Source organism: Empidonax traillii, unplaced genomic scaffold, assembly GCF_003031625.1.
Source record: "Empidonax traillii isolate 1590-97213 ecotype Southwest subspecies unplaced genomic scaffold, ASM303162v1 scaffold499:size456302, whole genome shotgun sequence".
Lineage (NCBI taxonomy): Eukaryota > Metazoa > Chordata > Aves > Passeriformes > Tyrannidae > Empidonax > Empidonax traillii.
Window position 1 is genome coordinate 338,273 of NW_020955692.1, and position 24,166 is coordinate 362,438.

The 24,166-nt window shown below is 52.0% G+C and overlaps 1 protein-coding gene across 2 annotated transcripts in view; it reads left to right on the top strand.

Annotated features, from left to right (window-relative positions):
* JADE2 (jade family PHD finger 2) overlaps positions 1-24,166 on the top strand; it is a 66,748-nt gene that overhangs the window by 13,736 nt on the left and 28,846 nt on the right. For both annotated transcript variants that reach the window (XM_027896491.1, XM_027896490.1), the window contains exons 4-5: positions 5,701-5,858; positions 21,190-21,359. In XM_027896491.1, the coding sequence (XP_027752292.1) occupies positions 5,701-5,858; positions 21,190-21,359 (328 nt within the window). The remainder of the gene's footprint in view (positions 1-5,700; positions 5,859-21,189; positions 21,360-24,166) is intronic.

Consider the following 24,166-nt stretch of genomic DNA (forward strand, 5'->3'; position numbering starts at 1 on the left):
GGAACAGTTGTCAGTGTCTAAGGAGAGAATAGAAGAACAAGGCAAGTGTTGTAATGATAGTAGCCGGTTCTATCTGCCAGCTCCCAGCCATCAGCAGCCCGGGGACTCCCTGGGACGCTGCCTCTGAGTCACTGCCTGCACCGCCGTGTTAGTCATTAGCTCCAGGGCTGTTTGAGATCCAAAATGCTCACCTGCGCTGCTGGAATACATCGTGGAGGGACTAAAGGCTGCTTTTTTGGTGCAAACCTCCTGCCTGACAGCGCCCCATCCGTCCCCTTCCCCAGCTGGAGGGCCCTGCCCCATCCTCAGCTCCGCTGCTCATCCCGCCGGACATCCTCACGGCCCTTCTCCTTCAGGAGGCGAGGGGACCACAGCTGCAGGCAGGGCTCAGGATGAAGGGGAAACCGCAAATTTATACAATTTACGTTCTTTTCTGCTTGCCTTGTTTAGATGTTACTTCCGTGTTTTGAAAGATGCGTTTTTATATCTCTTCGCAAGGTTTTAACTCGTTTAACAAACATCCTCATGGTTTCCCTTCTACAGAGTAATTCTTCATGCGTTGGATCATGGGTTTTTTTCCCCCTGCAATAGGTGTATAATGGCTCATTGCAATGTGAATTTAGCCCTCCTCGCTTGGAGAAGAGCTTTTATGAGTATGGCCGAGCAAGACTGGGCAAGCTTTTATTGGGCTGGATGAGAAGATCTGTCTCTGTTGAAAGGTTTGACTGCAGTGGCTTTGTCAGTTTTCCCATGCTGGCACGGGGATAACAGATTAATACCATTGTCTTCTGAATGCTGAGAAGGGACAGACAAAAATGCTTCTTGTTCCTCTTTTAAGTCCTGTTGTTCACTGAATCTTTAACATCCAGCATTTCGAGAGGAAACAAGACTAAATGAAGAGATGGGAGGCTGTCTCCCAAGTGGACACAGGAGTTCAGGATTTCTCTCCCCACAGGCAAATATTATTGCTGGTTGCACACACACTCCAGGCACTGCCACATTTCAGAGCCTTGCTACCGAGTATCAGCGCTCTTCTCATTTCAGAAGGGACTGGAGAAGTGCAATATAACAGCAGGGAAGCAGGGCTGGGAGTCTAGAGGGGAGTGGGACTGGGCACGGAGGTGCCGTCTCAGGCTGATATGGAGACAGTTTGTACAACCAAAAACTATTCCCAGGGCTCCCATTGTTCCCGTTGTTTTCTCTTTCTCTAAAATTCCTTGTGACTCATGAGCTACCACAAACAACTTTGTGGTTCAAGGAGTGAAGGGCTAACAGAGCCCACTGGCAGTGAGGAGGGAGCCCTGTGAGCGAGGCAGCCGGAGACCGCCCCGGTGCCGGCGCGGATGGAGAAGGGTAGGTATGGAGGGAGGGTAGCAGCACACAGCTGCCAGGGCTGCAGTCAGGGAGGAAAAAGAGTGTTGAGCCAAAACCTGAAGACAGCCTGTCATCTCACTGTCAGAAAGCACCCCCACACCCACCCCCACACGTGGTGACTGCTGCTGCCCGTCCTTTGGAGCACCCACTGTAGGCCCCTGCTATGGCGAGGTCACCACAGAGGGATCCCACACAGGTACTGGGTGTGTGAGGGAATCAGGGGAGGATTGCAGGTCTCTTGGGTGATGGAGGGAATGGGTCAAATGTGAGATCTCGGATTGCAGGCTGTGACCAGTGCCTTCCCACCTCTCCCCTCCGCCCTCTCCCTGGTGACCACGGCGTGTTTTCCTGCATGTGAGTGAATCAAAGAGCCTGGAAATCGATTGCATGGAAAGGTGGTGAAGGGGCTCTGAGAGGGGCTGGATGGTGATGGGGGAGAGGCAGAGGAGGAGGAGGAGAAGGATGCTGGGAAGCAGCACAGCCTGGGAGCCCTTTGCTAGGAGAGGGATGGAGTTTCCAATGCCCATCATCCATCCGTCATGGCAAGGCACCGTGTGCCTGGGCACCTCCTCCCAGGAGCACGTATTTGTCTCTGAGGTTGTCCAAGTGTTGGAAAAATTGAAGCTGGTCCGTGGAGAACTCCTGGAGGTGCCTCACAGCTGTTGCAGGGCACTGGGAGAGGCTGCAGGGCTGTCAGTCCAGCACCACAAACTGGTGGGCTCAAAGGTTGGGGAAGTAGCAGAGATGGGTAATCCAGACCTGTGAGATATGAGGGAGAGGGAAGTTTTCTCCATATGCTTTTCTGACCTGGGGTCTGAGGCTGCACAACCCCGCTGACCCTGACTCCATGTCCCTCTCATTTGGCAATGTGAAGGCAAAAATACCTTGGAATTTTGCAGTTTTGGGTTCTTTTTCCCCACCTTTAAAACTGACACTAGGAAAAGGGGAGGCTGGCCCTGGGCATGGGTGTGATGCATCTCCAAGCATCACTGGGCCTGCCTGAGGTTCCTGAGCAAGCAGAGGCAATAAAGGAACATCTTGGTTTGACCTTTCCCATTGCTGGCAGATCGACAGGCAATAACCTGGATCCTGCTGCTGGGCTGGAAGGGGAGAACAGAGCTTGGCCAGGGCTGTGGTGGTGGCAGGGGGAGCAGGGTGCAGGGCAGCAGACAATTCGTCAGCTCCCACGGCCGGGGAGAAACAGTAAACACTCCTATTGAGGGAAAATTGCTTGTTTTCTGGTACCCAACTTTTTCTTCATCGCCAGGTCCTCGGTTCATCAGTGCCCAATTTATCCTTTATTTGGTTTTCATAAATAATTCAGAAGAGTTTGAGTAGAATAATTGAGTCTTTTCCCAACCCTAATCCCAGACAATTCAAAACAAAAAGACATTTAGATTACAATTTGAGCGTATTAGCTGTTGGGAGATTTCCAGACAACTGATCTGCTTTCCTTTACAATTTCTGTGCTGTTCTATCATTTCTAAAGTGTTCTGCTTTGATAGTTAATAATTTGAGCATATCCAGTTCTTCATGAAAAGACAGAGGCGTCGCTGCGATAAAGTGCGGGCGCGCGCGCTGCCGTCGGATGGGCGAGCTTATCTGTTTTCCAAGAAGGACTAAATAAATGAAGTAGTGAGATTGCAAATCCAGCCTGCGATGCTCCTTATCTTCAGGGAGATAGATACAATCGTGCTTATTTGGCTTAAAATTAAAACTAAGCCGCCTGCGCCGATGAGAGCTGAAAAGCCAGAAGGGATGAATTTGGGGGAGGACTTAATGCAGGAAAACAGGAGCCTGGGATCTGCACCGTGCAGAGGGGAGGAATTACACCCAGGGCTGGTCCCGTTGTTGCATTTTCCAGTGCCCAGGCTCTTGAGGTTCTGGAGGGGTTTGTATCTACTGAGGGTGTTGGGAAGCATTGGTAAGGCTGATCCTTGTCCAGAGCAGCAGGAGGTGCCCCAGGGCACCTGGGGAGACATGACCATGGAGACATGACCCCAGCAAAGAGCTGAGAGCACTAAAGAAGTTTCCTGATGGCTGTAAGCAAAGGAAAATGAGTGAAGCTTGTGACACGAGGTTTGCATGGAGCTGCTGTGTTTCGTACCCATGGATGACAGCCCCGGGGGTGGCCAGGCCAGGAAGAGGGTGATGGGCCGGGATTTTGATTTTGGTTTAGAAAAGCTGTTTAATGCCCTGCACCTTTGGAAACCATTCCTACCTGGCTTTGCCCACAAATCCCAGGGGCACGTGTCTCCAGAACGGTGTTTCCTGTAACATAATTGTGCTGGTGCCAGGGGAAGTTTAGATTGGATATTAAGAAAAATTTCTTCACTGAAAGGATGGTTAAGCCCAGGGTTGTGGTGGAATCACCACCCCTGGAGGTATTCTAAAGCCATGTAGATGTGGCACTTGGGGACATGGGTTAGTGGGGGGCTTGGCAGAGCTGGGTTAGTGGTTGGACTCGATGATCTTAGAGGGCTTTTCCAACCTCAATGATTCTGTGGTTCAGTGGGTGCTGTGGTGCTGGTGGCCAGGACAGGGAGGTGGCACTGCTCCCCATGCTGCCCTCAGCCCGTGTGGTTCAGGGGAGCATCTCATCCACCAAAGCCAGGTGATCCAAGGAAGGACACTTAACTGGGGTTTGCATTGTCCTCAGTGGAACTGGGCACCAAAACTGGGTTATGGAGGTGCTGTTTGCCCAAGCTGTGACCTGTCAGTGCAGGGCTGGCAAGAACAGGGTGTGTTTCTGTGCTGTGTTGTAGAAAATGAGCTACAGCAGGGTTCCTGTGCTTGTTTGGATACGCAGACACAGCGCTGGAAGGACTGTGATATCTCCCATATCCCTTCTCATGTTTAATTAATGCCTATTTTAATACTTTTTAAAAAATCTCTCACTCTGGCAGTGTATTAAAAGGTTACTGTGGTATCTCTGACGCTGCTTTTGTAGCACATAGAGACTTAAAGGACCGTGATCTTTCCCAAACTGAGCCTAATCCTGCCTGTAGTACGTAGGCTGGTAATTATGTTTGTTGAAGGATGCAGTGAGACTGCCTGACCAATTCAAATCAGGTTTATATAGACACAGTCAAAAATGTCTCCAAGCAGCTGCATCAGGAGGAAAAGCACCAGGAAAATTCAAAGAGGTCCCAACATAGCAAAGGTTGTTTATATATTGTATTTAACTCTAATTGGGTTAGCAGCTGAGACTCTGAGGATTAAACAAACTGACCTAAATACCGGTCTCAGTGGTCTTAGTTAGTGTCTAGTTTCCTGCATCTCAGCCGATTTGGGTTCCCAAATACTCTCCAAAGCATGTTATTTTTGTATCAAAAAATGTGAAACTATGTTGTATTATTTCTTGTGGTTCTGACACAGCAATACTCTTTTGGAGAATAGACTGTGTGAAGAGATTAAACAACATCTGAAGAAAACATCTGATCCATCCCGGCCTCGTGGAAGGAATGCAGAAGTAGCAGGGATGGAGTGGATGGAGCGAGATGGTGTCCAGGCAGGATTGCTGGCACTGGCAGTTATTATTCCAGCTAATAGCAGATGGTAGAGAGGAGAAATCATCCATTTTCATTTACAATTTATTTTTGTGCTGCAAGAAGCAGGATTGCTCGAGTCATTGCTGTCAGGCAGCCCTCTGGAAGGAAAACCTTATTTACCATGAGGGATATTTTTGGAATGAGTTTTTCATCCTAGTATATTGGGAGAAGATGCTGCAGGGCCAGCAGTGAGATGGAAAATGAGCCCATTTACTGACTGAAGGGCTGGAGGATTTTCCTGAAGGAGGGGTTTGGTGTTGATCTCACAAGGAGTTTGTTGGGTCAGGACACATCTCGGTGGGTTTGGCTGTGGATGGGTGAGCAGCACCCAGATCACCTTTTAGCCAGTTATTTTCCACCTTCAGCTGTTGGCTGTCCCTGCTTGGGACGACGAGGGGAAGTGATGGGGAGACAAAGGCGCTTGGGGCAGTGAGGTGACGGGACATGAGGTTCTCAAGGTGATGAGGTAACCACAGTGGGGACACGAAGGTGCTCAGGGCAGTGAGGTGACGCGGAGAGGACACAAAGATGCTCAGGGTCACGAGGTGATGTGGTGGGGACACGAAGGTGCTTGGGATGGTATTCTCTTTATCTCCCGCAGCTTTTCATGTCAAGAACATCATTTCCCTTCCCTCAGGAGGGCTGAGTGCAGAGAAGCCCAGTTGCAAAATGACACGCTGGAGCCATACCAGTGGTGATGCAAACCCCCACTGTGCTGGCCCCCAGCCCCTGCCAGACCCCTTCACTCAGGGTGGGTTTTTTCTCTCTGGCGCAGGTTTTCCGCACGGATCTGATAACAGCCATGAAGATCCCTGACTCCTTCCAGCTGAGCCCTGACGAGTACTACGTCCTGGCTGATCCCTGGAGGCAGGAGTGGGAGAAGGGTGTCCAGGTGCCGGCAAGTGCCGAGGCCATCCCTGAGCCTGTGGTCAGGTGAGTGAGTGTGGTCCCCTCTGCCTTGGTGGGTGCACACACTCAGGGGGCATGCAGAGGGGATGCATGGGAACCTGGGCTTGCACAGGGACCCCCCAAAGCACCCTGAAAAGTCCCTCTCATATGCCTGGCTTTTCCTGGGCAGTGGCCAGGCGGGCCAGCTCCTTGCTTCCTCTTGGTCGGGGAATTTTCAAAAAGATCCGATAAAATCAAAGGGAGGATAAAAAAGTACCAGCAGAAAACCACCCAGAACTCCAGCCTCTTGCCTGGCTGGCTGATGCCTCTCTGCCTAGAAACACGTGGCCGTACCGCTGGTATTTCACGGCAGGGGAGCAGGAGTTGGCCCTTAAATTAAAAACTTCCCTCTTTACTATGTTTGTGTGGATTGGAAACGTGCTGGGCATGCTGAGATTCAGGGCTTGGGAAAAGGAGCCCAGCGAATAGAGAAGCATCTCCCAGACCTTGCAGAGACGACGTCTGTCAGCCGAGATCGGGGGCTCATTAGCTATTTTAAAATAGGGAACTGGGTTCTAAAATAGACACTTAAACAGCTGCTCAGGCAAAAGGGAAACGTGGGGGAGCTGCTTCCCGCTCGATATGCGTGTGGGATTATCCCAGGGCAGTGGCCAGAGCTGTGGGGGAGAGGCTGGTACTGCTGCTGGGGTGAACCGGGCAGGTTGGGAAGGGACCCCAAAACTCTCAGGGTGGGACCCAAAACTCCCCGCGGGGTTTGCAGGAGCTTTGGAGCTGCGGTGGGTGCCCTTGGTGAGGTGTGACAGCGGGCGTGCATCCTGCAGAATGGTGCTGAGGCTGCTGTGGGAGCGGGGAGGCTGCAGGGGGGATGTGTTTTGCCCGGGGATTGGGGCAGGGAGCAGAGGCCGATGGAGGCTCCGTTTGTCCCACAGCAACAGCAGCTGCTGCTGCAGCTGCCGACCCCGCTTCTGAAGTAAACTTTTGTGTACGCTCCCCTTCCTCCCCCGGGGAAAACAGAGAAAGAAATGAAACTTTAATGAGTCTGAACACATCAAAAGGGAAGTTGTAAAGGGGGCTGTTGAGTTGATTTAATCCTTTGGAAAGGAAAAAAAAAAAAAAAAAAAATCACACAACCCCAAACCGAAAAAAAAAAAAAAAAAAAAGGAGGGGGAAAAAAAAACCACCCTGTGTGTGGAATATCTTTTTTTAGTTGTCTTAGATAGCTAACCACAGGCTGGCCTTGCCAGGGCTCTGCTCCCCAGCTGAGGGCTCGTGCCGGGGCTGTTTCCAGCCCAAAAGTGATCTTGGTGCTGCCTGGGCTGGTGGTGCCCATTTAGGTCCAGCCTGGCAGTGGCTGTCTGTGGGGTGGGGTTTGGCAGACCTCACAGCCAGGAGCTGCCAGGGCACAGGACAGGCTGAAAATGTGCCCTGCTGCTTGTCTCCAAGCTCTTGATTTTGGGGGTCCTGGGGCAGCTCTGCCAGTGCCATGTGTTCCCACGCATGGATATTCCTACAGTCTCTCCTGGTGCAGGTCATCCCTCCCATGTCCCCATCTCACTCTTGTCTCGCTCTGGCACCAGCCCTTTCCTGATATCTTTCACATTTTTCAGGCCACTCTTGTGTCTTCTCTCAGTCCTCTCCCCAAGACAAAGCAGATCCATTTATTTTGAGCTTCCATCCAAGGTTGTGTTTGCTGGAGTTGTGAACACATTTGTCAGTCTTCAGGCTTCCCCTGGTTTCACCCACGTCGCCACAGGGACGTGCCCACGGCTTCTGGAGGGGACATCCTGGTGCTGCCCACTCACCTGGAGGGTGAGGTTTCACTTCCACCATCAGATTCCTCTCTGAAGAATTTCCTAATTCTTGGGGTTATTTTGCTTTTATGTGGTTATTCTCAATCTCAGCACGGTTCCATAATCCTTGATGCGTTGCCTCCTGCGATGGTTCCAGCTCTTTCTTTAGTTCCTCAATACCATTTGGTGCTCGAGCCTTTCTCTCCAAAGAGTTTGTTTTATTTTTAAAGTCTGATAATGTGTATCATGGATATTAGAATGAAATCCTTCCCTGTGAGGGTGGGCAGGCCCTGGCACAGGTTGCCCAGAGAAGCTGTGGCTGCCCCTGGATCCCTGGAAGGGTCCAAGGCCAGGCTGGATGGGGCTTGGAGCAACCTGGGCTGGTGGAAGGTGTCCCTGCCCATGGCAGGGGGTGGGACTGGATGATCTTTAAGGTCCTTTCCAACCCAAACCATTCTAGGCTTCTCAAATCTGACCCGTTCTCTGTGACCTCTCAAAGATACTTATTGCTGGCTCCATCACTCCCAGCTAATCTCAGGTGGATTTCTGCAGCCCCTCTGGTTTGCACCATGCCCTGCTCATCCCAACTTGCTCCAGGGATGCTCTGGGACTGTGCTGCTTACCCAAAGCCTTATCTTCCTTGGAGTTCTTTCCTCTCACGTTGCTCTGTCTGTCTGTCCTGCACCATGTCCCATCTGCCTGGAACCATCTCTCTTTGCTGACAGGACATCAAGCAATCCTGAAGGACTTTTTCCTCAGGCTACTGCTGCCTGTTTGGGATATTTTGCCTTCACTGGTGTGATGCGAGTGGAATAAAGAGCTCATTTTACAGCAGCATCCCAGGGGGACAGGCAGTGATGCTGCCAGATTTGTTTTGGTCGGGACAGCATCTCTCCACTTGCTGCTCTCCCTCCCAAAGCATCCCTGCCCTCAGTGTTTTCCCACTTGGGTCATGATGTGAGAGTTGGAGGTGGAGAGGGCAGCGTTGGACTGCCAGGGACAGTGCAGACTGCAGTTGCTTTCCTATCTCCAGGGTTAGACAACTCCCTCTTGCAGCTTGCCCTGCGTTGGAGAAGTGTCAAGTGTTTTTTTTCACAAGAGATGACTGTATTTCATCTGCCTAAAGAGAACAGCCTTAAAAGGCCTTACAACTCCATTTACCTCCCTATTTTAATTGCTGTAATTCACCCCAGTCTCCATCCCAGGTGATGGATGAGCAGGTACCTCTCTGGTCCCATCTGAGCTGCTGTTTTCGCTCCCACCCTGTGGCTGCTGCCCCATGGCCTGAGCATCACTTCCCCCTTTGCTTCCTAACTTTCCATTTTCCCCATTCAAACCAACAAAAAATACACATAAACCCAGCAGATCCTCTCTGTGTCAGATATAGACTGTCCAAATTCCTTTACTCTGCTGAAAAATATCCCAGCACTGATGTTTTCTGCAGACTGGAGATGCTGAGCCCAGCAGTTGCCTCTGTTCCTCACTTTGCTTTCCCCCCACCTCAGAGGTGTGACAGAGCATCCTGCCCTCAGAGAGGGATGCCCTTGGTAATCCAGTCCTGATGTTGCCAATTCTGACAGCCACTTCCATGGGAAATTCCTAGAGGGAGGCAGCAGGGGGGAGAAGCCACCAGAGCCCCAGGAGCTGGCGAGCAGGCAAGCGCTGCCTGCAAAATGATACCCAGCCCATCATCCCGAAGCCCAGGGGTCTGATTCCTGGGCTGAGCCATCACCAGCCAGTGGATTGTGCTGTGGAGTGTGCAGGAATTGCTTCCTGCTCCAGAGGAGGGATCTTGTTCTCCGAAAGGTGCTGCCGTTTACGCAGCCACCGCTGCTCTTTTCATCTCCCGCCTGGGCGCTTGGAAACCAGCTCTCCCTGCCCGCACCCTGCCTCGAGGTTTTGTGCCTCCAAAGCTGAAAATTAGATTTTTGAAACATCTTGTTTTTACTGGAGCTCTAAAATGTCAAAAGCTGGGGGGTGAGGCAGAAGGAAAGAGCTGTATTTTAAGGAATGCTTTCCCCAGAAAGCAGCTGTCTCAAAATGCCTCCGCCGAGAGCCACCTTAAACTCAAGGGTCCTTTCTAGGTTAGCACAAATCACAGTGCAGTTGTGAGGAAAGCAGTGGGGGAAGAGGTGCAGCATCTCTTGGCGTGGTGTCCCGGGAGGCAAAGATGCTGCCGGTGGCCACCTGCCTGCCAAGGTCTTTAGGCAGTGTGGGAGATGAGCTGGTTTTCCCTCTCTGTGATCATTTCTGGCTCATTGCTGCTGAAAAGGGTTTTATTTTGTATGGTAACATGTCTGAGAATTGCCCAAAGCTTGAAGGGCTCCAGTGTGGTGATAAAAGCTGCTCGCAGTCAGATGGGAGCAGAGGAGTGAGTAGTGGAGGCGAGTTTCCCTCCCAACAGGCAGACTGGCATTCTCTGCCCGTGGGTCTCCTGGTCACCCACCTGGGATCCCCACTGGCTTTCTGGGACCAGAGATGAGCCTCACAGCCCCTGTGTGAGCCCTGCAGTTGTTTTACACTTGGGCAAAGTGAGGCAGGGAGATTTACAAAATAAGTCAGTGGCAGAGCCGGGTACAAGGTCCCAGTCTGGTGTGGGGTGCAGTTGAGTGCTGGATGCAGAGCTGGCCCATCTCAGCACAGTTTGAGTTTAAGGATTATTAAGCAGGATAAAGTAAGGGTAAGAATTATCACCAGTTTTGGAGCATCAGAGCTATGGGTACCTCTCATGTAAATGGGAAGGAGATGCTTCAGGTGAGCTCTGTCTACCCAGAGTCACCATGTGATAAACCCAAAGGGAAGGTGGGCTTTGCTGGTTTGCCGTGGGTGCTCGTAGGAGGCTGTGAAGCCCTCTTTGCACAGTGGGTGTGCCAGGATGAGACCCAGGCTCGTCCCTTCCCACTGGTGCCAGTGCCAGTGCTGATGCTGGCGGAGCGTCGAGCTCACGCAGCAGAGCACCCCTTCATAAAGCAGCGGCATCTACATGGGATTTTATGCACCTGTACAGGTTTTATTTCCTCCTTTATTTAGTGATTTAATGTTTTTGGCATGTGGCCCCTTCCCCAGGCTGACAGGGATGTAAGCAGGATCTCGAGGTGGCTCTTGGATCTTGCATTAAGCCACATTAGTATGTGCTGTAGATTCTGTTTCCTGTGAATTTGCACACAGCGGGAGGACGAGCAGGAAGGCTGCTTCTTGCTGGCAGGCTTCCCAGATATTCTTGGCATTGCAGATCTATACTTGCATCGTCGCTGTGGCCCTGTTTTAACAGAAAACAGAAAGTGCTGTGGCAACAGGAAGGCACAACCTCGGCGAGTACCAGCTCGGCGATGGCGGCGGCACCGGCGCAAACGCCGTCTGCCACGTCGCAGGGTGGCTGTCCCTGCCCTGTCCTCCTCCCTCGGGTCCCCTCTGCCCCTCTCCTCTGATGGCCACGCCCAGAGGTCAAGCTGGGCACACATCAAGGTGGTGCAGGGCTCCTGTGCCCGGATCGTGGTGGTGTGGGGCTGCCCAGTTGGTGTTCAACTCCCTTGAGCTGTGCTGTTCTTTATTGGACTCCAGAGCTATAAAGAGTTGCCTTCACATCTCCAGGAGTTCCAGCAGCTCTTTCAGAGGGTGCATAGCTGCTGGCAGGTCGTGGTTTTGCAGTAGCAGCATCATTGGAGGAGGATCCCCGAGGAGCAGGTCTGCTCACGAGGGGCAGTGCTGGAGATGAGTGCACCGGGGCAGGGAGAAGAATTAACTGGGGCACCAGTAGTGGGTTAGGACTGGGACACGCCCCTACCCCCCGTCTTGCAGTGAGCAGGCAGCTTGGCTCATCCCAGCAGGGCTGGGTGCTGCATCCAGAACACCCAGTCCTGGGAGGGAACAATTCCAACCAAGGGAGAAAATCCCACAGGGAGCAGCCTCTGCTGTGCGTGGAGCGTGGTAGCCCCACAGGAGCTGTGGCCAGGCTGGCCTGGCAGCAGGGTGGCACGGTGCAGATGTCCCAGCAATGTGTGGACGTCACCTCTCCCTCTCCCTGGCGTGCAGCAGGAGCCCTGGCTGGCAGCCAGGCTGGATCCTTGCTGCTCCCAGCCCTGTGTTCAGTGTGTACTGCATGAACCAGCACACTTTGTTCTCGAGTGGTGAGATTGGACTTCCTTTCCTCGGTCGGCAACGCAGGCTGGCTGTTGACTCATCAGCAGCTTCCCTTGGGCTTTGCTGCAGAAGGGGCAGGCAGGATTCTGCAGCAGTTTGAGTAGCTTTTGGAGCAGAGCTTTTTTTTTTCTTTTTTTTTAACATAATCCTTTTTTTTTTCTCCTCCCCCCGCCTGCCCCTTTTTTTTTTTTTTTTCCCCTTCCCTCCAGCTCATCACGGAAAATGTGTGAGTTTGGAGCTTGCAGATGGCACGCTGGTGATTTTACAAAGGGCTATTTCTTGGGTTGGTTATCCCCATTCTGTGGCTGCCTGCCCTTAAATATGCCTGGGTTCTGGTATGCTCCAGAAATGCGTGTACACTTCCCTTTCAAGATCTGAGACTGTGCTCTGATCAAAAGAAATGAAAATCCCAACTTCCCTAAATGTTTAGATCACAAGCCCCGGGACAGGGGAGCGTGGGGAGAGGAAAGCTGGCTGCCTGCCTGCTCCTGGGGACCCCCACAGTGACACCTGGCCACGGGGAGGACGGGCTGGCTGGTGGCACCGGCCCAGGGCAGCAGAACAACCCCAGTGATGTGACATCAGCGAGTTCCCTCTGCCACTGGCACAGGGAGGATTCCAGTCAGATCTGCTCAGGCAGCCCTTGTCCCTGCAGGCAGTGGGGAGGGCTGGGCCATACACAGAGTGGCCTGTCCTGCTGGTGGGCACTCCTGGAACACTCCCAGGACAGCAGTGGTGCCCGGGCAGTGCAGAGGGTGGTGCTGGTGCTGTGGAGGGTTGTGAGTTCGTGCCCAGTGCCCACAAGTGCTTTGCAAAGGAGCAAGTGTGATTTACTGTGCCTCTTGTTGTCCTCAGTTCTGGTTTGCTCTCTGCCTGACAAGATCTTGTGTGGCCTTTCAGCAGGTCCTCACCTTTACTAGTTTGCTGCAGGAAATGTATTAATCCAGCCTGTTCTTACCTTGTTCCCAGCCACTTGGACTTCTATTTGAACGCTTGCTAATCCTCCCAGCGGGTGCCTGTGGTTTATACTGGATCCAGCACACAGAAAGTCAAGTGTATTTCAGCAGCAAAGGTGTAGAATGAGTGAGCTTGATTTCCCACTGCTCTGTAACGAGGTTTACAATTCTTGGGACCAACTCCAGTCTGGTACAGCTTTGGGAGCCTCCCCATCTCGCACCATCGCCTCTGCTCCCCATCCAGAACCACGGATTTAGTGTCTAGCCAGGCAAACCCCAGCAGCTCTGGTTGCTGGGCTTGCAACCACAGCAGTAATTAAATCACCTCTTGGTGATTTAGTGCACCTTGGGTCCCCATTGAACAAGGAACTATTATTTTTAAGTGGTCTTCAGAGTGATGGGAGGAGCGGGACAGCCCGGCAGCAGGAATAGCTGCTGGGTTCTTGGTGCTGCTGTGGATAATCCTGTTGAATTTGGGTGAAGCCTGTACTGCTGGAAAGTGAGCGTCCCTGTGCTCCCAGGACCTTGGGGAGGTGGAGGAGAGCTGGTAGGTGGTTTTTTTCAGTGCACTTGAAGAAGATCTGGAAAATCTGATCTAGTTGAAGGTGTCCCTGCTTGTGGAAGGAGGCTTGGACGTGGTGACCTTCAGCGGTCCCTTCCAACTCGGACCATTCTAGGATTCCATGAAGTGCACCCAGACAAGCACAGCTGCACGTGGAAGGTGCAGGAGGGAGGTTGATCCCTCCTGGCTTTCTGGGATGGGCTGTGAGCTGCTTGGAGTGACTCAGCAGTGGAACTGTTCTCATGTGTTCCAGGGCTCAGCGTTAGTGCAGCCATCCAGAACACATTAAGGGAGTCTGGAGGCTGCCTTTTCACATTCCTCGAAGCTTTGCTTTCCTTGGGCTGGGTTTGTGTCAGGAGACCCATGTGGTGACACCGTGCTGAGGATGGGAATCGCCTTCTTTGTGCCCTTGTCTGTGTTTTGAGCTCTCAGATGCTCAGCTCTGGGAGCAGCAGTGTCAGGGGCACTCAGCCAGTTCCTGACCTGCTGTGGCTCATGCTCAGACCGTGGCAGGTGCAGAGCTGCCACCATTGCTCACATCTTGTGTCTCTGGTCCCCATTAGGAGGTGGATACAAAGGCAAGTGGAACTGTCTGCGTTACTGAAGTAACTGTGCAAACATTATCTGTCTTGGATAATTAATTCCAGATGCATTAATGTTAGTAGCTTGGCTTAAGTTACATAAAGAAGCAACATTTTTTTTGTCTTTTTATATCCAGAAAACACACACTCAAGTGTCCCTGGCTTCCCTAGTAGCAATTCCAAGATATATACTGCCTAAAGGAAGAGAGCAGAATGCTAGCAGTCTGTGGGCTGGGTTTGGAGAAGGTTGGTATGTGACGTGGGTCCCTGAAGGGCCACCAGGTAGGTCAGTGATGTTCTGGGAGGAGGAGGAGGAGAGCAGCACCTATGGGTGTTGGGGCTGGGGCTGGCTCTGCCCTGACTGCCTGTGGGGAGGAGATGCTGCCTGAGCATCCTCTGCAGCTGCCCTGGGGCTGGAGGCTGCTGGGTTTGCTGGGTGTCAGAGCCAAAGAGCAGCACAGGCTGTGCTCTGTCCCAGCAACGGGGCACAGTCCCCTCCTGCTGCCTTCAGCATTGCTGTTAGAACTGAATGGCCCAGAGGGAAAAAGGGGAAAGGAATATGGGGAAGATCCTTGCACAGCACTGGAAATTGTGTGTGTATTTTGCTCTCAGCCCAGACACCGCTTTTGTCTAGTCAACCAGAAAAACATCTGCATGTTGTTGTTCCAGCCAGCCCACCAGCAAACCACTGCCCAGCCACTGCTGTGTCCCTGCAGCCGTGGTTTGCTTCCCACAGGAGTGTGGAGATGAGCCCAGCTGTGCTACGGTGCCAGTCCTGTCCTCTGCTCTGCCACCTGAGTGCTGCTGCACCAAGGTCCCTGCTCCCCTCTGCATCGACAGGACCTGCTGGGCACCGAGTCAGGGTTGCAACTTAAATAATTCATTTGTAGAGCTGAATCTCAGGGAGATTTAGGCTGGAATGTAAACGTGAGGAAGACAGGGACATCAGCGCTCGGGTCTTTCTCTAGTCTGCTGGGTATCAGGCTTTTTATGTGGTGATAAACAGCTCAGAAACAGAATTGGAAAAGCTGTCTGGGTTTCACAAGATGGCTGTTTAGTGCCTCCTGTTCACTTGTTTTCCTCTTTTTATCACATCAAAGAAGAGTGAATCACTTTCTCCTTAGAGGATTGCATTATTCCAGAGGCCTGGAAGGACCCACTATGGTTACAGGCTGTTACTGGAGGAGATTTTAGATGGGTGTGGGGGGGGGAAACTGAGCATATTTTTTATTGCACCTGCTAATTGTGATTTGGAGGTTCAGCTGCGTTTCTGTAAAACTTCCAGATGCTTAATGTTGGTAGCTTGGTTAGTAATGTTAGTAACCTACCTGTGTACATCCTAAACTGCCAGCAGCTCGGGAGGGGCCCCCCTACCCTGTCCTTAACATTCTGCACAGAAGTAGGACTGTCACAGGGGCATTTCCAGCCCAGAGAGAGAGAGACCTTGGACAGCCCCAGAGCCCAAAGGAGTTTCCCAGCCGTGGTGCTGGTCACGGATCAGACACTCCCGATGGTTGGGGGTGTTTTAAAAGCTGATAATGGTAATTTCTGATGTTCACTGGGCAGCGCTGAGTGTCAGAATTCAGCAGGGAAAGACAAGGGCATCAGCTGAGGGGACGATGGGTGTAGCTGAGCTGAGGCCAGCAGGGTCCCTGAGAGATGTTGGGGTCCCTGCCGCATCCTCTGGTCCCTGCCTGGTCCCTGCAGCATCCCCAGGCAGCGCAGGAGGGATGGGGTGTGCGGGGATGGGGTGGATGTGCAGCCTGCGCAGCCACCATTACGTCACCTGGAGCGGCACTCACTGGCTGCGGCACCCGGAGGGCAGGACGCTGCTGCAAGCGGCATTAACCCCTTCCTGAGCATCCCCTGTGCCACTTGGGCGGCACAAAGGGACCCTCCCGGGGCTGAGCGTTGGCCCCTCGGTGTCTGTGCGGTCAGGGGGTGCCTCCTGGGCACGGCTGCTCCTGTTGCTGGAGCTTTGGGGAATCCTCCCGGCACCAAATCCCGCTGCTTTGTTCCCCCCAGAGCTGCCGCAAGAGCCGAGCGAGAGCTTCAGGGCTGATCCAGGCGTTGGCTGCCTGCGCAGGTTTTGGGGACAAGCCCTTCAGAGAAGGTTTAGGTTGTACCCAAGGGCAGTGCCAGCCCAGCCACGTGCTGTGCCCATCTGCACGGTGGCACTGGGGTATCGCTCGAGCAGGGGTGTGCACGGCGAGGGTCGATGTGGTGTTCCCTCCATCGGCTTTCTCTTGCAAGGAATGTGCTTGTTACAGCCCCTGACATGAGGACAGCTTACAGTGGCACAAAGGGGGGTGGAAGATTGGGCCATCAGCCCCCACAGATTCCCCTTCCCGGGCCCAGCCCTGCCCTAACGTACGCAGGAATTTCCGTGGATTTGCAGAGGCCGTTGCCAAATCTTGAGGGGGTTTTGGCTCCAGCAGCCAACAAGGAACTACTGCAAATCCTTTATTTGCTGCACAAAGTGGTCCCAGCAGTGCCATCTGATTCTGCTCAGGTTCTTGTTTGTTTTAAAATAAAAGGGTTTGGTGACAGTGGCCTGTTGACATACTCTGTGTCATTGTCACCTCTCTCCTCCCTGGGACCAGCCACCAGCAGCCCTTTCTCTGCTCCATCTGCAGGAGTATGTGTTTTCAGACCCTGGGTACCAGTGTGGTCCCTCCTGTGGGCTCCAGGGGCTCTGGTTACAGGTGACTTGTGCCAGGGGTGACAGCAGGGTGCCCACAGGGCTCTGAGCTCTCCAGCACGCTGTGCTGATGACCAGGGTGCTCCAGATGTTATACCTGGAGTATCTCCAGTCGAGGAGGGGAGGGGTGAATTGCTCAGGTACCTGTTAGCACCAAAACCTGGATCCTGAAGATGCTTTCAGGCTCATCCAGCCGGTCCAGCCAGCTTGCATGCAGGTCTGAACATCAGGCCAGTTAATTTGAAACCCAACCATTTAATATCTTCTTGGCATCCCCTTTCTTCTTTGAACCCAGCTTTGGGAGTATAGTTTTTGGCTCATGGTTTTATAGACTTTACTAGAAGCCATAAAAATGCAATAAGTAGGCGTAACATGGTCAGTAAATCCGTGTGTGGGTACGCTGAGGGTCACAAGATGTTGTGTGTGGGTTGCAGCTCGTTACTGTGACCATCCACCACTATCTCCAGCCCCATCCTTCACCCTTATACCCCCAGGCTCTTTTCCTAACACCTTAAATTCTGCTCTGCTGCGGAGAAGCAGTGGCATCTATAAAATCTGTTAGCTTGAGTCCATAGGAGGATGGGGCATCTGGTCCAAATGGCCTGCTAGATACTATTTTCATAAACAGAAAGTGAAAAATCATCCTTTAAATTGGCCTTTTAAAGTTGTGGTGTGCTGCAGGAGAACTCCCCTGTGAGCAGAGCTGGCGGTAGGAGCAGTATCAGCATCCACTGGAGGTTGCTGGCAGAGTTATCTTTCCACTGACTTTCCTAAGCTGATTTATTTATGGACACTGGGCAAGACTAATTTAGACTGGAATGGAGGTAAAGGAAAGATGACTGACTAAAGCCTTTGCTGTAATAAAATTAAGTGTTTTCAGATGAGAAACGCTAGGCAGGATTAATTATTTCTATCTGGTATATTAAAAGGGAGCATATAGTAAAAAATGCCTTCTCCCTTCAGCCAAGTGAAGCATTCAGTTTACAGAGATGATTAACCATGGGAATTTGCTGAGTATATTTTATTACTGTGTAATCTTCTCCAGGGATGGATGTGATCCTCAAGGGTGTTGGGGTCCACTTACTCCTTTTCCTCAAGTGCCCTTGAGACCCACTTTCAGACTAATGGCCTCAGGTTTGTTGTGCTTTTCAGGCTGATCCCAATTTTCAGCCCTTTGTTTAAATGAACCTTTGATTGATAGAGAATTTTTTTAAAATATCATGTCTCTGGCTGGATAAATGAAGGAGTGAATGCTCTTCCAGTGTAATCGAGCTCCTGGAAATGGTTTGGCTCTTGGTGGAGGCTTTGCCTCCATGATTCTTCACCCTGATGCTGCAGGGAGTTTGGGTGGGTTGCTGGCATGTGTGCAAACTCCTCATCACCCAGCCTGGGTTTCTTTCGAGCAGCTATTTGGAAACTTGGGTATTTCCAAAGGAATTAACCCTTGTTCCTGCAAGGGAGTGGAGCCCTGGTGACCTCCCCAGCTCTCAGGGCCCAACAGGAGATGGGCAGGGGACACTGCTGAGGGTGGCCCCTGTGCTTTGTTCCCTTTCTGGCTGTGTCTCCACTGGGCAGCACAAAGCTGGCAGCTTTCTGGGCTAAGTTTCTTGATGCTGTTGGGAGTTGAGGAGGGGTGCACAGCTGTTTTCTGTATTGCTGAAAGGCAGGGCATGGACTTTTCCAAAGGATTGCTCTCCTGTATTAAATTGTAGGATCTCTCCCTTCCTAGCCCAAGGCACTGTCGCTGCAGTCACTGATCTTTATACCTGAACACCAAGAAGCCCTTTGCAGGTGTGTTAACTTGTGTCAGGAAGGAGCGAGCTGCTTTACAGGAACCTGATTTTACCCACTGAAGCAAGGCCAGGAACTGATGGGAGGCTGTGCAGCTCTGGCCATCACATCCTGTTTGGTCTTCACAGAGGTTCAGGGTGTCCCATGTGAGCCTCAGCATCTGGCAGCCTCCAGCTCTCCTGGGGATGGGAGGGGATGCTCATGGGAGCAGGCACAGCCTCTCATACGGTTTGCTGAATTGTTTAAGTGCTGGGGATGAGTCAGGAGGTTGATCTGGACCCGGCTTCCAGTGGGTCTTAGTGGGGTTATACAAACTGCATGACAAATAATTTAGCAGTTATTTCAGTTTCTTCATTTCTGACCTCCTCCAGTTGCTGATATTTGAAATGGTGAGAATATGGCACAAATGCGTCCCAGCGTCCCCAAGCCTGAATTAACTCCAGGGGATTCAGCCCATGCTGCCTGATCAGTGTGGGGACATGAGGTCACGCCCGTAGAGAGGAGACTCCAAAAGTAAAGTTTAGTGGTCCTCTTGAGAGGATACATTTCATATTAATCCTTCAATTAATCACTGTAGGACCAATAACTAGCAATGGAAAGAGGCTGCCGAGTGCTGCAGCACCTGATCATCCCTCCCTGATCCGTGTGTTCCCAGATGGGGGAGGCACCCGCCATCACTGGTGGTGACGTTTCAAACCTTTGAACAGAGTGCCAGCGAGCACGTGGGGCTCGTTAGATGTTTGTATCTTAATTACCTTGATCTTCCATCACCAGTGGCACGGTGAGAAGTGAAGCGTCACTCTGCGAGTGCCAGTTCCCATTAAACCCCAGCACACTCGGTTTAATCAGTGCCAGGAAAAGCTGGACGTCAAGGGCTGGGGGTGCTGTTGTCACCAGCGAGCCCCTGGGCTCCCTGCAGTCTCTGCATCACCAGGGGCTGTGCAAAGCCAGGACCTGAGAGTCTGCACGCAGGTTTGGAGGGGTTTGGGAGCGCTGGGCAGGTGGGTGCATGACTGGGGAGGGGCACTTTGCCATCCCTGGGCACTGGGTGCAGCAAAGATTCTTCTTCACAAGGCACCTGCAGAAGGAAGGTGGAGGCTGCCTGTGGAGCTGACGTGCCCAGGCTGAGGCAGGGGCTGTGTCCCTCACTGGCAGTGCAGTGCTCAGCTCTCAGTGAGCAGTGCTGTGTGTCCCGTGTTAGTGATAACCCCGGGAAGGTTCTGCAGGCACGTCAGCATCCTTATCCCACCGAGGGCATTTCAGTGCTGTCAATAGTGAACGACCTGCTCAGGATACTCCTGTGATATGTACACAGAGCATTAATCTTTGCCCTTTTATGCCAGGGTAAAAATAGCAGCTCCTTCCTCCTGCCATCCCGAGCATCCCGGGCTGGCCGGGTGTCAGACCATCACCTGTTGCAGCTGCCTGTTGGGTGAGCAGCTTGTGTAACTCGGCTTAGGGAGGGCTTACAGGGCTGGCCTCGTGCTGCTCAGGCAGCTCTTTCCAGCCACAACATCCACTGCAGTTGGAGGATTGTTTTTTTCTCACGATCTTTGAGGTCTCTCCTGTAGGACAGCCCCGTCCAGCCTGGCTACTGACCCTCCCAGGGCCTGTTCCTGTGCAGGGATGAGCTGGACGTGGGAAGGACAGGTTCAGTCCTCCATCAACCAATGCATGTTACACCAGCAATTAAACTACATGCCCAGGTCTGTAGAAACTCCAGGTTCATTTTCCTGCCCTGCCACAGATTTCCTTCCTGACCTTGGGCAAGGCAGGTAGGATGCCATTCCCGAGGACAGCTGGGCACAAGTTTCTTCCCTTGGCACTTGCAGACCTTGGAGCATCTGGTACCAGGATTCATCTGGTTATGTGATGGGCACGATGGCTTTGCCCCAGACACATCACAGAGCACGAGGCACTCAGTGCTCTGACATTAACTTACACAGCAGGACAGAAGGCAGATAAAAGTCTTGCAGGCATCAGTGGCCTTCCCAGCTGGCTCTGGTGCAAGAGCAGGGCTGGATCCTCCAGCTTTGCACAGGGAGAAGGGGTTGATGTGCTGCAGCAGGTTGCTATTTGGTTGTTGTTTCTTTGCAGCATCTTTCTGTCTTGGTGTCTGTGCCAGGAGGTGGATTTTGTGGGAGGAAATGTGAGCTGTGCAAATACTGCAGTGAGCTCCAGCTCCCAACTTTGCTGAGATCTGTCAGCTGGCACCACAGGCTGCTTCTCATTTCCAGCTTGTCCTCTGCTTGCATGTCATTAGGCATGACACTGTTGACATGTGCATGGCAAGTACCAGGCATATTGCTGCACAGTTGCCAAGGAAAGGCAGAAGAGCTGACAGCCAGTGCCTGGTCGCTCTCTGGGCAGGGAGTTTGCAGCAGATAAACTCCTCTCCCCACCCCTGTGGTTGTGATTAGACTCAGAACAAATGTCACAGGCCACCCTGGGATGTCCTCCAGTGCCAAGGCTGCCCAAGTGCTGCTCAGCACGGTGTGGATGTGGCACTGCAGTGGCACAGGACACTGGAGGTGTTCGTGGAGTAATGGCTGGGGGGGTCACTGTTGCTCTCAGTGTTTGGACCATCATATCCATTGTAGCTCGTTTTTCTCATGTAGAGTGTTAATTTCTGCAGATGAATGGGAAAACTGTTGCTGTAGTGGAAGGAAAGTTGCCATGGCCCTGTGCTGGGGCCGCTGTCAGTGCACATGGGTTGACTTTGGTGCTTTCATTCTTGGAGTAGGGTTTGTACACGGGCCCCTCCAGGGCAGAAACAGAATATTTTTGTGAGCTGTAGCTCTTTTTCAACCTCTCCTTCTCTTCCTGCCTTCCAGGATCATCCCCCAGCTGGAGAGCTCCCTTTCCCAGGTTTCACCGAGCAGCCTGCCTGGCTCTGAGATCTCGGAAGCCACAAGGACTTACTTGCAAGGAATGAGCCGCTATGACCTGGACGAGCTCGATGCCTGCTGGTTGGAGCTTGTTAACATGGAGCTCAAGGAGATGGGTGAGTACTGCTGTGGGTTTTTTCCTTGCCTGGGGGGGTCCCAGAGTGGGCATTTGGGCTTTTTTGAGTAATCATGTAGGACAAAATCTCAGACATGCTGGTCCTGATTGCCTCCTCACCCAGGTGTGTCTAAATATCACAGCACAGCTGTTATATCACTGCACATTCTTCAGATCCTTCAGTGCATTTTGGTCGAGTGCAAGTACCTGAGCTTGGAATTTGACCATTGGCACTCGTGCTTAGCGTGGTCTGCTGGGCAGATTTGCTGGCACAGGCCCGTGGGTGTGTAGTCCTGCCAGAGCGGGGAGGGATTTTCCAGTCCTTGTTAGGTAAGGGTTGCTGTGATGTGGCTGCCGCTGTGCAGGTAAGAATAACACCTCAATAAAACATTCACCTTGTGAGGTCAGTGAAGGCTGAAGCTTGCCTACATAAAGCATTCCTTGCAGTGGCAAAGGTTCTGTCAGGGGTGGGGCAGAGAATGTCACCAGGTGCTTGAGCAGTTGGGATCGTGCCCTGCAGAGCAGGAGGGTTGTGCTGGGTCTCACAGCTGTGGCTGAGGGCTGCAGGGACATTCAGGAGGAAGGCAGGAAGATGCAGTTCAGTGAGCTTGTCTGGAGCATAAACCAGCTCAGAAGTTGGCCACCACATTGCCTTGATCTTGGAAGATGTCTCTTCTTCTGATGGGCTCATCATTTACAACCAGATTTCGTTACCGTGACCTTGAGAAAGTTACAGGGGCTGCTTTGACAGTTGCTCTGATTATCTGTTACAGGTATCCCATATATTGGAATTCCCATAATATCTCAGCATTGTGGAGCCTGTAGCACCACTTGCAAATCACAATCAGTTTTGCCCTCGTTTAGCTGGTCTTGCCTGAGCAGCCTCAGCTGTGCCATGGGCAGGGGTTTGGCTTCTCCAGCTCGGTTTGGTTAAACTTGGCTGGCTTAAATTTGTTATTTCTTCAAAGTATTAAGGTTTCAAGTGCAGCATCCTAAGTGGCACTGCCTTGCATTTTCCTGCCCGTGGAAGTGGGGGGTGAGGGGCACCCAGATCCCACCCTGGCTTCTCCCACGTGGGAAGCAGAGCCCAGAGGGCTCTGCTTCCCACGTGGGAGAAGCCAGGGTGGGATCTGGGTGCCCTTCACCCCCCCAAGACAGAGGCTTGCTGTGGCCTAGGCTGGTCCAAAGGCTGTCCATAAATAGTGCTTTCTCCCGGAAGCTTTTGGCATTAATGACGCGCTGAGGCTTCCAAACCCGCTTCGCTAATCCCTGAGATCATTAACGTGACTTAACTGGGGAACTGCAGCCTCCCCTTCCATTCAGGGGAGTGTCAGGAGTTATCTCCCAGCCTTAGGAGACAGGCAGAAGTTTAAATTCCTCCCGGGTGTTGGGCTGAGTTGCCGTCACTGGGCAGTCCGGGGGCACAATATGTCATTCCCAAAATATTTAATGACAGAGAGAAGGATCCTGATCTCTGACTGGCTCTTGAGGATCTGCGGGGAGGAGAGCTGGAAAACACCTCTGAGATCATCCAGCTCTCTCCTTTCGTGGATCCACGTAGCACATGCCTTTTCCAGTCCTTTTTAGGTCACCCCAGGGATGGAATTTTATCACTGGGATCAGATAAACCTCCAGATAGCTCCATCTCTCTGCGTTCTGCCTGCTGATTCCTCTTCCAATTAGGTGGAATTGCTGTGAAAAGCGAAACTTCTACATGAAAAGCAGAAGTTTTAAACATAAAAGAGCTTTAAATAGTTTTAAACCCCCCAGTAAGATGCCTCAGGAGCTGTTGCTGTACTTGGTGGAAATGGTGCTGTTTAAAGAACCTCTGTGTGCTAGAGATGAAGTCAGTATTTAGGCATGCCTAAGTGTTTTATTTGTTGCTGCTGCAATATGAGATTGTAAAAAAAGTGGATCTGAAGAGGGCTGAGTGAAACCCTGAGCCAGATTTATGTCCGTGGCACTCCAGGCAGCACAGGCCTTTCCTTTTAGATGGGAGCCGTGCCGTAAGTCTTCGTTTTTTTACATTAACATTTTATGCTGTATTTTGTGATCTCCACTAAATCCAAAGCCATTGTAAGAGCGGGGCTAGAGAGACTTCAAAGAGCATGGCTGAAAGATCCCTTTGCAGTGATCGGCACTTCATAAACACATGGAAAATCCTCAAGAAATTGCTAAAATTGTTGTCGGAATCAATTTTGCTGAAGGCACAGTTGAAGTTTCTAAGTATTCCCTTGACTTAATCCATATGGTGTATTCTGCTCACATATGCCCACCACAGCTTCTATCTTGGGAGCTGGAGGTGTTCCTGGTATTTTATGGCAGGAACATGCAAAGGTCACATGGATTGCTTTTGAAGCTCTGGGGGGAATTCATCGCTGCGTACTTGAGATATGTCTGTGTGCTAATGAGATGATACCTCCCTTGGCAGAGGTGAGATTGGTCAAGTAGATGTGAAATAAGCTGAAGTCAGTGGAGGACCCCTGGGGAAGCTGTGCTCGCTGGGGCAGAGGCTGCAGTTACTCGTGCTCCCTGCAGGCTGATGCTGCCTCCCTGGCAGTGCTGCGTGTCCCAGGCTGAGGCTGCTCTCACCCACTGCATCCTTTTGGGATTCTGGGAGCCCCTTTTTCACCCTGAGGCAGCAAGTTGGCATTCCCCAGGCAGGGACTGTCTCCAGGCGTGCCCATCCCCGTGTCCAGGCTGTGCAGGGCCAGCCCAGTGTAGAATCATAGGATGGTTTAGGTTGGGAGGGACCCTAAAGATCATCCAATTCTAACAGCCTACCATGGGCAGGGACACCTTCCACTA